The sequence below is a fragment of the Jaculus jaculus genome, chromosome 6 (genome assembly GCF_020740685.1).
Source record: "Jaculus jaculus isolate mJacJac1 chromosome 6, mJacJac1.mat.Y.cur, whole genome shotgun sequence".
In the NCBI taxonomy this organism is placed as follows: Eukaryota; Metazoa; Chordata; class Mammalia; order Rodentia; family Dipodidae; genus Jaculus; species Jaculus jaculus.
The window spans coordinates 158,960,254-158,976,658 of NC_059107.1; the positions used below are offsets into that span (position 1 = coordinate 158,960,254).

The 16,405-nt window shown below is 43.9% G+C and overlaps 1 protein-coding gene across 1 annotated transcript in view; it reads left to right on the plus strand.

Moving 5' to 3' along the window:
* Positions 1 to 16,405, plus strand: part of Mei1 (meiotic double-stranded break formation protein 1) — a 103,797-nt gene that overhangs the window by 5,344 nt on the left and 82,048 nt on the right. The window contains exons 4-6 of the mRNA XM_045152828.1: positions 8,267 to 8,340; positions 9,832 to 9,937; positions 13,928 to 14,131. Coding sequence (XP_045008763.1) covers positions 8,267 to 8,340; positions 9,832 to 9,937; positions 13,928 to 14,131 — 384 coding nt within the window. The remainder of the gene's footprint in view (positions 1 to 8,266; positions 8,341 to 9,831; positions 9,938 to 13,927; positions 14,132 to 16,405) is intronic.

A 16,405-nucleotide genomic window follows, 5' to 3' on the forward strand; every position in this document is an offset into this window, starting at 1 on the left:
TCTCTCTCAAATAAATAAAATATTTTAAAAGTTTTACAATCTGGAAAATAAATTGATTGGAAAATAACTAGAGTGAGAATGGGAGAATGGTACAGTTAAGAGATGGCTGGAGAGATGTTTTAGTGGTTAAGGCACATGCCTGTGAAGTTTAAGGTCCCAGGTTTGATTCTCCAGGTTCCACGAAAGCCGGATGCACATGGTGGCACATGCATCTGGAGTTTGTTTTCAATGGCTGAAAGCCCTGGAGTGTCCATTCTCTCTTTCTCTGGCTCTAATAAATAAAAATAAAGACAATCTTAAAAAATAGAGTTAGATATTAAAAATATTCAAAAAACATACCAGTTTAAAAGAGATTTTAAAAACTTTGAAAAATTATTAAGTAAGTAACAAAAGAGGCAAAAAGAGAACAACCAAGTTTTCATAGTGGTAATAAATACAAAAAGTAATTTCCACTCTTAGAACTGGGGAAACAAAGAGAAGTTGGGGGCTGGAGAGATTGCCTAGTGGTTTAGGCACTTGCCTGCGAAGCCTAAGAACCCAGGTTTGATTCCCTAGGACCTGTGTAAACCAGATGCACAAGGTGGAACATGTGTCTGAAATTCGTTTGCAGTGGCTGGAGGCCCTCTAGGCCCATTCTCTCTCTTTCTTTCTTTCTCTCTCAAATAAATGAATAAAATATTCTTTTTTTTTGTAAATTTTTATTTATTTATTTATTTGAGAGCGACAGACATAGAGAGAAAGACAGATAGAGGGGGAGAGAGAGAATGGGCGCGCCAGGGCTTCCAGCCTCTGCAAACGAACTCCAGACACGTGTGCCCCCTTGTGCATCTGGCTGACGTGGGACCTGGGGAAGTGAGCCTCGAACCGGGGTCCTTAGGCTTCACAGGCAAGCACTTAACCGCTAAGCTATCTCTCCAGCCCGAATAAAATATTCTTTTAAAAAGAGAAGAGAAAGCTGGAGTGGCGTACACCTTTAATCCCAGTACTAGGGAGGCAGAGGTAGGAGGATCGAGGCCACCATGAGATGACACAATGAATTCCAGGCCACCCTAGGCTACAGAGAGACCCTACCTTGCAGGGTGGGGGGTAGGAGGAAGAGGCTGTGATTGTTAACCTCAGAAATTTGGAGAGTGGACTCAGGCTACTACTTAGATATTGCTGGTTCTCTTAGCTTGCTGGAGACCTAGACCTCGGAGGAGGAGTGCTGACTGGAGGTCTTCAGTGCCTTTTGTGGAAAGCATGCAGGGAAGCTGACTGTGAGAGAACTGAAAACCGAGTTTTGCTCCTGTAATGGAAAGGCACTGTCACTGCTGGGACGAGCAAGTGCTAGGAAGATACTCATAGAAACAGGAAGCAGGGGCTGGAGAGCTGGCTTAGAGGTTAAGGTGTTTGCCTGCGAAGCCTCATGGCCCAGGCTTGATTCCCCAGGACCCAAGTAAGCCAGATGCACAGAATGGCACATGCGTCTAGAGTTTGTTTGCAGTGGCTAGAGGCCCTGGCACGCCCATTCTCTCTGTCTGTCTCTTTCTCACTCAAATAAATTAAGAAAAAAAAAAATTAAAAAAAAAAAAAAAAGAAACAGGAAGCCGACAGTGAACACATAGGAAAGCAGAGGAATCCAGGACAAAGGGGCAAGTTCTTTTCCTGTTGCTCATTATTGACAGAGCTTAATGGAGGAGGCCAGCTAGTAGAGCTGAACTGCCCTTTGCAGAGTCCCAGGCTCAGTATCCCAAAGCAAAAAGACAGCAGCAGAGGTGTAATAATTAGCTCTGGTTGTTTCTTTGACTACTTGGTGTCTATACACCCTGCAAGTACCTGAGCTGTTGAATAACCAAAACAACTTTCTGCCACTTTTTTTTTTTTTTAGGTAGGGTCTCGCTCTAGTTCAGGCTGACCTAGAATTCACTATGTAGTTTCAGGGTGGCCTTGAACTTCCAGCAATCCTCCTACCTCTGCTTCCCAAGTGCTGGGATTAAAGGAGTGCGCCACCATGTCTGGTTCTTACCACTTCTTATAGACACTTACTTCATGCAAAGCCATTTTATTTCCAACAGAAGGAAATGAAAAAGTTCCAGTAACAATTGCATTCCTATATGGATGTGATGATTTTCAAGTTGAGTCATAGTCCATCTGAATGGACTATGTCCTAAAGACGTTTTTGTCTTCTTGACCTTCTCTTTCTTTCCCTCCTACCTATATCTAAGAGAGAAAGAGGGAGAGGGATAGAAAATGAATGGGCACACCAGAGCCTTCAGCTGCTGCAAACAAACTCCAGAAACATGTGCCACCTTGTGCATCTGGCTTACATGGATCCTGAGGAATTGAACCTGGGTCCTTTAGCTTTGCAGGCTGGTGCCTTAGTCGCTAAACCATCTCTCCAGCCCCTGAGCTGGAATTAGACTCAGGCTGGCCTTGAATTCAGTGATTCTCCCTCAGCTTCCCAAATGCTGGGATTAAAGACATGTACCACCATACTGGGTGACATTTTCTTCTTAATTTCTGTCCTACTTTTTGCTCTCATTAGAGATCGTAACTATTGCTGGGCATGGTGGCACATGCCTTTAATCCCTGCACTCGGGAGTCAGAGGTAGGAGGATCACCATGAGTTTGAGGCCACTCTGAGATTACATAGTGAATTCCAGGTCAGCCTGAGCTAGAGTGTGACCCTACCTTAAAAACCAAAAAAAAAAAAAAAAAAAAAAGATCTTAAAGATCTTAACTATTCAGGGCTTTTACCTGGTTGGATCACCCAAATTTTCATTTATGAAAGGTCTGAATCTTCAGTATCCCTGCTTGTTTTTGGATGCTAAAACTTTCCATTAACTTATACTTTTGAAAATGGAAGTTTTAGAAAAATCCCTAGTTGCAGACATAATTATCTCTGCTCCTATTGTTAGTAGCAGCAGATATTCCCTGTGGATATCAGGACCAAGCACCCAAGTAGTAGAATAATTCCTTTGTCCAGCCATTTAATGGTCAGATGACAGTTATCCTCTAATTCAGTAACTCCATTGTGTGTCTTTTTTATTTCTCGTTTTTCAAGGTAGGGTCTTTCTCTAGCCCAGGCTGGCCTGGAATTTACTCTGCGGTCTCAGGGTGGCCGGGAACTCACAGCCATCCTCCTACTTCTGCCTCCTGAGTGCTGATATTAAAGACATGAGCCACCATGCCCGCTCATTGTCTATCTTTTCATAAAAACATCCTTTCCTGCGGAACTAAGACCTTCAAACTAGATGAGCTTAGAGTTGTGGGATAGGCTATATTGTGGGCTGGATTATGTCACTCCTAAAATTCATATTGGCCACCATTATGTCATCATGGACAAAGGAGGAAAGCAAAATAAATAAATAAATAAAGGAAGGGCTGGAGAGATGGCTTAGCAGTTAAGGCATTTGCCTGCTAAGCCTGTTTGACTCTTCAGGTCCCACATAAGGCAGATGCACAAGGTGATGCAAGCATAAAAGGTGGTACATGTGCATAAGGTGGCACATGCATCTGGAGTTGCAGTGGCTGCAGGCCCTAGCATGCCAATTCTCTCTGTCTCTCTCATTCTTGCTCCCTCTTATAAAAAAAAAGGGGGGGGCACAGTCTATTGGGCTTGCCTCAAAAAACCAAAAAGCCAGGAGTGGTGGTGCACAACTTTAATCCTAGCACTCAGGAGGCAGAGGTAGGAGGATCACTGTGTTTGAGGCCACTCTGAGAGTACATAGTTAATTCCAGGTCAGCCTGAAAAAGATCTATCTATTTATCAATTATCTTCAAACTAGAAGAAGAACTAGTTGGAAAGAAAAGGGGCTCAGTAGAAGTTAAAATGAGGCCAGTAGGTTGGGCCCTAATCTACTCTGACTGGTGACCTTAAGAAGAGGAAATCTGAACACAGAGGCATGAAGGGAAAACATTCACAAAGAAAAGGCCGTGTGAGGACAGGAAGGCAAGACAGGCATTTGTGAGACAAGGAGAGAGGCCTCAGAGAAACCAAATCTTAGACATCCAGCCTCAAGAACTATAAGAAAATCGATTTTGGTTGTTTAAGCTCCTCAGTCTGTGATAGCTTAATATGGAATCCTTAATAGCTAATACAGAATAAAAAAAATGCTATAAGTACATTATTAAGTGTAATAGGAAGAGGAGTGACTTGTGCTCTACCCACTGATTCCTGACCAGTGTTTTCTGCTGTGGGAAAGATGGGGTTTTATGCCGATCACTGATTCAAGACATATATCCTGTGCAGGATGGAAGCCCATCATTCCAGAGTGGTGTCTTCCAAATGGTACTGTAAGTGCATCTTCAGAGCCCACTTTCTGTTTAGCTAGTTGATACCAGATGATGGATGATGGGGAGTAGAATTTGAACCTTTTTGTTTTGTTTTGTTTTTTTGAGGTAGGGTCTCACTCTAGCCCAGGCTGACCTGGAATTCACTATGGAGTTTCAGGGTGGCCTCAAACTCATGGTGATCCTCCTACCTCTGCCTCCCAAATGCTAGGATTAAAGGCGTGTGCCACCACGCCTGGCACAAATTTGAGCCTTTTTCTTTACTGCTCCTGTGAAATGAGTTCCATGATCAAAGTATTGCACGGAATGTTTAAGAGTGAGAAAGGCATTCTGCAAACTGACAGATGTGTTGTGGGCAGAAGCATTATAGTTTTGAGAAGGCAAACTCATATTGGGGACACATGTCTATTCCAATAAGGACAAATCTGAGATGATGGAAGGGAACAATGTGTTCCACCCAACACCATTCCACTGGCCCCTCAGGGATTGGTGCCATACTGGGGGCTTAGTTTTGGTCTCTGCTCTTGTGACATATTAGGCACACAGGGACGTCTTGATGAGGGAAAATCCATGCATACTCTCTACGTGCCCCAACAACCGCTGTGTAGTTGAGCCTGTTGAATAATCCCTGGGGTGGCTCAGGAAAAAAGATAGACTAACATTCACATGTGCCATTTTTTTCTCCTAATTGTTCAGAACCTCTAAATAAGATGCTCCTTAGTAAGCAATCACAGGGGATGCATATCTTCACACCTTGTGCCCATTCAGTTCATTTTACACAGACCTCATTGTCCTATTTTGTTTTTCCTAAGTCCACGACCAGTTAGATAGCTCGTTGGGAACTGTATCTACTTCTGACTATCTCTCAGTCCCAACAAATATATGAACAAATTGAAGTTCTGACCATTGGGGAATTTTCCTTCATGGCCACTCTTCAGTGGGGATGTAGTCCTGTCACCATACACTTCTGGTTGGTGCCAGCATTGCTTACAGAGCCTCGTCAGATCCCCCCAAACTTCACTTGAGGTGGCAGGCACTAGAGGAGCTGGATGCTTCTTCATGGTTTGTGTTTTGGGGGCTGCTATCCTAGAATGCTTCGTCATTTTAGCAGCAGCAGTATCTTCCCACAGTGGCTGCTGAATCTAGATTGAGGTTTTTAACCTTTTTAAAATTTTATTTTATTTCATTTTGGTTTTTTGGGGTAGGGTCTCACTCTAACCCAGGCTTACCTGAAAGTCCCTATGTAGTCCCAGACTGGCCTCGAACTCACAGCAGTCCTCCTCCCTCTGTCTCCCTAGTGCTGGGATTTATTTTATTTGTTTATTTGAGAGAGAGAGAGAGAGAGAGAGAGAGAGAGAGAGAGAGAGAGAGGGAGAAAATGGGTGCGCCAGGGCCTCTAGCCACTGCAAACAAACTCCAGACACATGTGCCTCCTTGTGCATCTGGCTTATGTGGGTCCTGGGGAATCGAGCCCAGGTCCTTTGGCTTTGCAGGCAAATTCCTTAACCACTAAGCCAGCTCTCTAGTTCTGGGATATAAAGGTGTCTGCCACCATACCTGACTCTAACTTTAAACACACACAATTTATTTTCAAGCAGAGAGAGTGAGAAGAGAGAGAAAGAGAGAGAGAGAGAGAGAGAGAGAGAGAGAGACAGAGGACAGAGAGGGAGAGAATGGGCATGCCAGGGCCTCCAGCCACTGCAAAAGAACTTAGAATGCATGTGTCACTACTGAGGAATCAAACCTGGGTCTTTAGGCTTTACAGACAAGTGTCTTAATGGCTGAGTCATCTCTCCATCCCCCACCACATCCATTTTCTGTTTTCATAATTTAGCTATTGTGAACAGTGCTTCAGTAAACATTGATATGCAAGTATCTGTGCTATGTTGACTTAAAGCCTCTTAGTGGTATGACAGGGGCATATGGTAGAGATAATCATATTAAAGGAATTAAGTCAGGCTCAGACAAACATATATCTTTTTTTTCCATCATTTTTAGGTCTTAGATTTATTTAATTTAATTAATTTATTTATTTAGGTTTTCCAGGTAGGGCTTTACTCTAGCTCAGGATGACCTGGAATTCACTATGTAGTCTCAGGGTGGCCTCGAACTCAAGGTGATCCACCTACCTCTGACTCCCGAGTGCTGGGATTAAAGGCCTATGCCACCAAAAGTCCTAGATTTAATCATATGTACAGATGACATGAAATTAGAAGCCAAACTATCTAGGAGAATAAAGGGGACTAAAGGAAAGAACAAGCAGGTGGGTAATGCGGAATGTGCTCAAAATATATTAAATGTTTACATGAAATTGCCTTGTGTAACCCAGAATAATAAAATTTTAAAAAGATCTATTTATGTTGGTATGTGCATGCACCAGGGCCTCTTGCTACTGCAAATGAACACCAGATGCTTGTGCCATTCTTTTTTTTTTTAAATAATTCTTTCTTATTTATTTGACAGAGAAAGAGAGAAAGAGAGAGAGAGAGGAAGAGAGAGAGAGAAAGAGAGAGAGGGAAAATGGGTGTGCCAGGGCCTCCAGCCCCTGCAAACAAACTCCAGACATGTGCGCCCCCTTGTGCATGTGGCTGACGTGGGTCCTGGGGAATCGAACCTGGGCCCTGTGGCTTTGCAGGCAGACACCTTAACTTCTAAGTCATCCCTCCAGCCTGCTTGTGCCATTCTTATTTTGAGGTAGGGTCTCACTCTAGCCCAGGCTGACCTGGGACTCTCTGTAGTCCCAGGTTGGCCTCAAACTCACAGCAATCCTCCTGCCTCTGCCTCCCTAGTACTGGGATTAAAGGCATGCATCACCATGTCTTGCTTTTAAAATCCTTTTTTTTTTTTTTTTTGGGAGGTAGGGTCTCTCTCTAGCCCAGGCTGACCTGGAAATCACTACGTATTCTCAGGATGGCCTTGAATTCATGGTGATCCTCTGCCTCCCGGGTGCTAGGATTAAAGGCGTGTACCACCATGTCTGGCTTCAAATCTTTTTTTTCCTTTCTTTTCTCTTTGAGGAGGGAGGGAGTAGAGTCAGAGAGTGGGGAGGCTGAGGGGAGGGAGTGGGAGGACAGGAGGGGAAGCAGACCAAAATCTTTTTTATTTTTATTTTTCCAGGTAGGATTTCACTTTAACCGAGGCTGACCTGGAATACGCTTTGTAGTCCCAGGCTGGTCTTGAGCTCAAAGGATCCTTCTATCTCTACCTCACAAGTGCTAGAATTAAAGGCCTGTGCTGCCATGCCTGATTTTGTACCATTTTTTTGTATCAGGCTTATGTGGCTGGCTTGGGAATTAAATTTGTGCCTGAGGACTTTGCAAGCAAGCACCTTTAACTGCTAAGTCATCTTTCCAGTACCTAAAACTTTTGTTTAAACAAAGTTTATAAGATGGGGCTGAAAATTTTCTATCACTTAGTGGCATTATAGCCATTGTAACGTCATAATACATACATAATACTCATGTGTTTGTGGTAATGCTGATAGGAACTGGACTGCCAGTTTTATATAAGCATGACACATACAATTTTGCACAGTACTTAATATTGAATAATGAGAAACGAATGTTACTGGTTTATGAATTTAAAAAAAAGACAGAATGGAATTTCAAAGGGGAAAGTGTGTGTGGGGGGGAGAGGATTACCATGGGATATTTTTTATAATCATGGAAAATGCTAATAAAAATTAAAAATAAAATAAAATAAAAGACGGATATAAGTTACCATAATAAAATTACTTCCAGGGCGGGAGAGATGGCTGAGCAGTTAAGGTACTTGCCTGCAAAGCATAATGATCTGTTCGATTCCCCCGTGCCCACGTAAAGCCAGTGCACAAAGAAGCACATGCACCAGGAACTTGTTTGCAGTGGCAAGCGGCCCAGAGTGCCCATTCTCTCTGTCCCTCTCTTTCCCTTTCTGCTTGCAAGTAATAAATGAAATATTTTAAAATGACTTTTGAGTGTGTGGGATGTGTAGTAATGCTACTGTGTCTCCTCAGTCCTTGTCCAGCTCACCACGGAGCTGAAGCTGGAACCGGTCATCCATTGCCTGCTGGATGCATCCCACAAAGAGGTTTGTACATAGCTGTGGTTTCTTGAGGTCCCACAGATTCTGTCAGAACCAGTCCATTTCTTTGTAAACAATATTTATTTATTTATTTGAGAGAGGGAGGGAGAAGAGAAGAACGAGAGAGAGAGTATGGGTATACCTGGGCCCTCTGCCACTACAAATGAACTCCAGACGCATGCATCTGACTTTATGAGAGTACTGAGAAATTGAACTCAGGCCTTCAGACCTTTTAAGCAAGTGCCTTTAACTCCTGAGCCACCTCCCCAGCTCTTGGCCCCTTTTTGAATAGTTGAGGAAACTGAAGTCCAGAGGTACACAAAAAGGAACTTCCTTTCCTGAGGTCACACTGGGGGCAGCACCAGAGCTAGGGGCGAGGGCTTCTGATCCTGTTCGAGTACATTGCAGCTGGCTTCCTTCCACCATCACTGTCCCAAATTCCACTTCTATGGTAGGGTCTCACTCTAGCTCAGGCTGACCTGAAATTCACTGGGTAGTCACAGGGTAGCCTCAAACTCATGGCGATCCTCCTACCTCTGCCTCCTGAATGCTGGGATTAAAGGTGTGTGTCACCATGCCCGGCTATGTATTTATTTTTAAGCAGAGGGAGACAGACAGGAGGGGGGGGGAGGGAGAAATGGACACACTAAGACCCTAAGGCCTCTAGCCACTGCAAATGAATTCCAGATGCGTGTGCTACACTGTGTATTTGGCTTTATATGGGTACTGGGTAATGCAACCTGGATCATTAGGCTTTGCAAGTAAGCACCTTGACTGCTGAGCCATCTCTCCAGCCCCCCCCCCCATTTTTGATTCTCCATTTATTTATTTATTTATTTATTTATTTATTTATTTATTTATTTATTTTTTGTGTTTTTGAGGTAGGGTCTCACTGTAGCTCAGGCTGACCTGGAATTCACTCAGGTCACTCAGGTCTCAGGGTGGCCTCAAACTCATGGCAATCCTCCTACCTCTGCCTCCCAAGTGCTGGGATTAAAGGCATGTGCCACCATGCCCGGCTAATTCTTTTTTTTAAAATGACCTGGGATGAAAGGCATGCTCCACATGTCTGGCTATGAAGTGTATTTTTCCAACATTATACCAGTGTTTTGTCTTTATGAGGGTTCCAACTTTGATCTAGTTTGTGGTTCTAAAGGAGGGATAACAAACTTTTCTTCTGTTTTGGGAATTGAGCCCAGGACATCACATATGTTAGGCAAGTGCTTAACTACTGATATGCCCCCAGACAGAATCTGCTAATATTAATTCAGTTTAACAAACATATACTCAACTAGGACCTGAGGATTTAGAGAAGTTTGACTCAGTCCCTTTCTTCAGGAATTCTCAGTTTGATGGAAGAAATAGACAGTTAAAGAAGCAGATTATGGCAAGAGACATGCATAATAAAGGCATTGATGTGGGCAGGGAAAGATCAGTATTGTCGTATATTCTTTACTTATTCTAACTGATAGAATGGAGTGTGTTCACTTTCTGTAGCTGTGCAACATGACTTCCATGCGAGACAGCCTGGCCACCATGACTTTTCTTGGCAAGTTGGTAGACGCCATCCCTGGTCTGGCAGATGAACTTGTAATGGAGCATGGTGAGTTTCCTGTGAAGAAGAGTGGCCCCTATTGATTTAGGATTTTGGGGTCCAGGAAGAGTCTCCCAGAATTTATGAACCTCAAGTTTTTGGTTCTGGCCTACCTTTAATAAAGAATTAATAAAGACAGACTCAAGAAGGATAAATTATGGATTATTACATTTATTTAGGGGAAATCACAAATTGTGGGGTTTATGTAAGGGAGATTGGGGTCTAGGAAGGGGGACTAAACACATGGGGGGTAGAAAACATGCTCTCATGTGGGAAACACTGTATATTTTATAAGGTTCATTTAAGAGAAATTGAGGTCTTTAGAAAAAGACTGGAGAAGAAGACAGGTGTGGTGATGCATGCCTTTAATCCCAGTGCTTGGTGGGCAGAGGTAGGAGGGTCACCGTGAGTTGGAGGCCATCCTGAGACTCCATAGTGAATTCCAGGTCAGCCTGGGCTAGAGTGAGACCCTACCTTGAAAAACAAAAAACAAAACAAAACAAAAAAAGAGAGAGAGAGAAAGAGAGACAGACTAGAGTAAAGCTGCTGGCATGTGGAAAGTAGAATCTAGGAACTTGTGTTGGGAAATAGGAAGAATGGTGCCATGTGCTCTCCTGAAGAGGGAAAATATCACAGTAGAGAGCAATAAATTCAGAGAAGTGGGGAATGAAGAGCGTTACACTCATGGTTGCTTCAAATTTAGAGTAATTACACAGGTAAACAGGGCTAGAGTTAGAGAGATCACCCACGTGGCAAATCTTAGTGTGTAATGAGAATATGTACATGGTAGATTGAAAGACCACAGGAAAATCATACATGTAATTAAAGTGAGAAGTTATCCCAAACTGTAAAGCAAGCAGAAGAATTTCTTTAGATGAAGAAACAATATTATGCTCTCCCACCCTCACCCAGCCAGGCTGGGTGCAGGTACAGGCCAGACTCATATGTGTTGGAGCAGCACAGGGTAAGAGCCAGAGAGACCTCCTCCCTACCCCACACACACTGAGGGTCCTGTCCAGAGAGAGGGAGGGGCTGGAAGGCTGCAGCCTTTATAGCATCAGATTCAGGTATGTAAGGGGAAGACCTGAATGGCCAGTATATTTGGTGGGTGGACCTTGGAGTCAGTCCACCTGAGCCATTTTACTTAGAGAGTGAGCTACACTGTGGGCAGTGGGGATGCTGTGGATCGTTTCAATCAGACATGAGTTTCATTTTTGCCAAGAGTTCGGTTTTTGTGCCAGGGTGAGGTGGCGTGTAAAATGGCATGTGGGGTGGCACCTCCTAGTTCTCTTTGAGCCTTCATCCCTAATTGAAACTGCCTTTAAAAAGCTAGCTTTCTCCTGTCCTCCTTCAGTACTCTTTGCCTGCTTTGGTCACACTGCCATCTGGGTGTCTTAGTCACTGTGTGCATTTGGTACATTGGTCAGGGTTCTCTAGAAGAACAGAACTGGTAGAATGAGTTGTATTACAAAGGGAGTTTCCCAGGCATGGTGGTGCACACCTTTAGTCCCAACACTTGGGAGGCAGAGGTAGGAGGTTCGCCATGAGTTCAAGGCTACCCTGAGACTACATAGTGAATTCCAGGTCTGCCTGGGCTAGAGCGAGACCCTACCTTGAAAAACAACAAAAAAGGGGGGGGGAGATTTATTGGATTATTTTAAGGCAGTCCAACAATAGCAGTCAGAAGGCCAGAGAGTCAAGGAACCCAGTAGCTGCTCAGTCCATGTGGCTGGATGGCTCAGCAGTCCCAATCCAGCACTGGAGGCCTAGAGGTTTCCTGGAGAGGCACTGGTCTTTGGTCCACACTGGAAAGCTGAGGAGACTTGGTTCTAGTGCCAAGGAAGGATCGTCTGTGGATTCCTAAACAGATAAGTTGACAACAGAACTTGACCATCGCATCTGGGAAGTCATTATGTTCCTTCTCTAGCCTTAGGTTTCCCCATCTGCCAAATGTGTTCCACTTTGAAAAAGGCCAGTTGCTTGACTCTGATCTTGGGCTTCTTAACTTTTATTTATTATTATCATTGTCTTCTGAGTTCCAGGATTATAAGCCTGGCTCTTCATTTTCTTTCTTTAGCATTGTAGGCAACCAACTTAACTACTAAGCCATCTCTCCAACCCCTGAATTCATTTTTTTTTTAAATGAAAGAGAGAGACAGAATTGGTGCAGTAGGGCCTCTAGCAACTCCAATTGCACTCCAGTCATGTGTGCTGTCTTGTGAGCATGTGCAATTTTGCATGCTTGTGCCACCTTGTGCATCTGGTTTATGTGGGATCTGGAATGCCAAACATGGATCCTGAATTCATTTTTATTAAAAGAATGGGACCGGAGAGATGGCTTAGAGATTAAGGTATCTTCCTACAAAGCCAAATGACTCAGGTTTGATTCCCCATGACCCACGTCAGCCAGATGCACAAGATGGTTCATGTGCCTGGAGTTTGTTTGCAGTGGATGGAGACCCTGGCACATCCATTCTTTCTCTAGCTGCCTTTCTGTCTCCCTCTCTCTCTCAAATAAATAAATTCTAAAAATTTTAAATAAAAATATTAAAATTTAAAAAATTCAAAAAGAATGAAGATGGGCTGTGGAGATTGCACATCAGGTTGGAGAGATGGCTTAGCAGTTAAGTCGGTTGCCTACAATGCCAAAGGACCCATGTTTGATTCCCTAGGACCCACATAAGCCAGATGCACAAGATGGCTCATGCATCTGGAGTTTGTTTGCAGTGGCTAAAGGCCCTGGCATGCCCATTTTCTTTCTTTTTTTCTTTTTTCTTTCTTTCTTTCTTTCTTTCTTTCTTTCTTTCTTTCTTTCTTTCTTTCCATCTATCTATCTATCTATCTATCTATCTATCTATCTATCTATCTATCTATCTCTTTCTTTCTCTCTCAAATAAAAAAATATATATACTTGGGGGCTGGAGAAATGGCTTAGCAATTAAGACACTTGCCTGCAAAGTCAAAGTATCAGTTTCAATTCCCCAGGACCCACGTAAGCCGATGCACAAGGTTGCCCACGCATCTGGAGTACGTTTGCAGTGACAGGATGCCCTGGCATACCTATTCTCTCTCTTTCCCTCTTCCTGCCTCTTCTCCCCCTCAAATAAATAAATAAAAATAAAATATTATATATTTTGGAGACAGAAATAAGAGGATTCCTGTGAGTTTGAGGCCACTCTGAAACATCATAGTGAATTCTAGGTCAGCCTGAATTCAGGGCCTACTATGACCTTTTTTAAATGTGGAAAGCTGAATTAATTATGACTATAGGAACACTTTTTAAAAAGTCAGTGAAGGGCTGGAGAGATGGCTTAGCGGTTAAGCGCTCGCCTGTGAAGCCTAAGGACCCCGGTTCAAGGCTCGGTTCCCCAGGTCCCACGTTAGCCAGATGCACAAGGGGGTGCACGCGTCTGGAGTTCGTTTGCAGAGGCTGGAAGCCCTGGCGCGCCCATTCTCTCTCTCTCCCTCTATCTGTCTTTCTGTCTGTGTCTGTCACTCTCAAATAAATAAATAAAAAATTAAAAAAAAAAATAAAAAGTCAGTGAAATGAAAACATATAGAACTTAATTTATCCAAAGAGGATCCCTTGACTTCTATAAGTTTTGATTTAGCTGTCCTTTTTGTCTTTGAAGTATGAGACCACTGTAGTCCAAGCTGGCTTTGAACTCACTGCAATCCTACTATCTCAGACTCTTGGGTGCTGGCATTAAAGGCATGCATGGCTATACTTGGCTTCATTTCTCACCCCTCTCTGGTAGGGTCTCACTATAGCCCAAGCTCAGGCTGACCTTGGACTCACAGCAATCCTCCTACCTTTGCCTCCTGAGTGCTGGGATTAAAAGCGTGCTTGGCTGATTTTTCTCCTTTGATAAACACTCAGACAGCACTTTATTATAGACAATTTGGGGAAATTATCATTGTGACCTCACTGGGGATAGTAGTTTGGAGTTTCACAGGACATTTGCCATTCTTCCTGCTCCTTGGTTGTTTTCTTGGCAGGCAAGCTGATGGAGCATCTGTTAAGAGGATTGGTATATCCCAACGAAGGAGTGCAAGCTGCCATCTGCTACCTCTATGGAAAGCTGTACTCCTCACCAATGGCAGCTGAGATGCTTTCAGGCCATTTCAGGGAGAAACTGTGTCCTCTCTTCCTTTCTACCTTGGACAGTGCCCAGACAAAGGAGCTGCAGATCAACTGCCTGGGTAAGACTATGGGGTTGGAGAGTAAAGGAGGGTGGGGTGGAGGCTGTGCTTGATGTGCCAGCCGAGGGGCAGCTTACTGACTTGGAAAGGACAGAAGCCATGGATTTGAAGGTAAGATGCACAGGGTGTGGGAACGATGACTATATTTGGTATGGCATCTCAAGGATGTTGTCTGTGGGAAAAAAAGAGGAAGGAAAATGGGGCAGCTTTTCTGCCTCTGGTCTTCCCTGCCTGCACTTGCTGCCTGAGTTAATCTGGCCACTGCGCAGCTTGCTTGTATCCACTGCACAGACACTTCCTGGTTAGAAGAATCTTCCTGGCCTCTTCTGGCCTTCAGGGTAAAGTCCAAGTGTCCTTGCTGATTATAAAATGTATGTTTCGTGCTTACTTTGGCAGCACATATACTAAAATTAGAATGATAAAAGGTGGTTTTTTGTTTGTTTCGGTTTTTCGAGGTACGGCCTCATTCTGGTCCAGGATAGCCTGGAATTAATTATGTAGTCTCAGGGTGGCCTCAAACTCATGGTGATCCTCCTACCTCTCTGCCTACCAAGTGCTGGGATTAAAGGCATGTGCCACCACGCCCAGCTCAGGTGTGTGTTTGTTTGTTTGTTTTGTTTTTGAAGTAGGGTCTCACTCTAGCCCAGGCTGACCTGGAAATTCACTATGTAGTCTCAGGGTGGCCTCGAACTCACAGTGATCCTCCTACCTCTGCCTCCCAAGTGCTGGGATTAAGGGCATGTGCCACCATGCCCAGATGTTTTTTTTTTTTTTTTTAAGACAGTGTTTCAATATGTAAGTCAGGCTGACTTCCCTCTTTCTTTTGTTTTCTTTTAAAGTATTTTACTTATTTGAGAGAGAGAGAGAGAGAGAGAGAGAGAGAGAGAGAGAGAGAGAGAGCGCGCAAACGCGCGAGAGAGACAGAGTGAGATAATAGGCACACCAGGGCCTCTAGCCACTGCAAATGAATTCCAGATACATGTACCATCTTGTGCATCTGATTTATGTGGCTGCTGGAGAATGGAACCTGAGTCTTTAGGCTTTGTAGGCAAGTGCCTTAACTGCTAATCCACCTCTCCAGACCTGAGGGATTTTTTAAAAACTTTTTATTGACAACGTCCATAATTATAGACAATAGTCTATGATAATCTCCTCCCCTTCCTGACTTTCTCCTTCACAACTTCACTCTCCATCATATTTCCTCCCCCTCTCATTCAGTGTCTCTTTTATTTTTTTCTTTTTGTTTTTTGAGGTAGAGTCTTACTTTAGCCCAGGCTGACTTGGAATACACTATGTAGTCTCAGGGTGGCCTCAAACTCACAGCAATCCTCCTACCTCTGCCTCCCAAGTGCTGGGGTTAAAGGTGTGCACCATCATGCCCAGCTCTCTTCTATTGTTGATGTCATCATCTTTTCCTCCTATTATGAGGGTCCTGTGTAAGTAGTACTAGGCAGTGTGAAGTCGTGGATACTGAGGCCAAACTGTCTGGGACAGTGCATCATAAGGAGTCCTACCCTTCCTTTGTCTCTTACGTTATTTCCACCACCTCTTCCTTAATGGGCCCTGTGCCTTGGAGAGTGTGATAGAGATATTTCAGTGCTGAGCACTCCTCTGTCACTCCTTTTCAGCATTATGGTACCTTTTGAGTCATACCAAGGTCACTGCCATCTGAAAAGAGAAGCTTCTCTAACCAAATGTGAGAGAAGCATTAATACATGAGTATGAACATTAACAGGAGTGCTTACAGGGTAGTTTAGTGAGTGCAACACATGCATTTAGCCAGAAAAGAGCAGGCATTACACTCCTAGGACTGTGACCTCCCCCACCATAGGCTTTTGACTAGGTTTTCAGTACCAGGCACGTATTCCCTCTCATGGATCAGGCCTCCAGTCCAATTAGACAGTGGTTGGTTTTCTCCATAACAGACATGACATTATTGTACCCATTGGGTCATTTGGTCTGGTTGGCCAAACTTAAGGCTTGCAGTGTCCACTGTCACTTATCACCAGTGATGACTTCTCTCCCATAGGGCTGCATGCAGTGTAGCTTTTTCCAGCTTTCTGTTAGCATGACCTTCACCATCCTGTTTTCCTACTTAGTGCTGGGATTATAGGCCAGGGCCGCCATGCTGTGCTATTTGATGCTACTCAGGAACTTCAGTAGACCCTTCTAGCCTCTTGTCTTGCTTCCTCCTTACATGACATAGGACTTGTCAGATGTTTCTCAGTAGGGATCTGTCTGGTTTGTTTTATTTTTTTTTTTGGACTCAGGGCC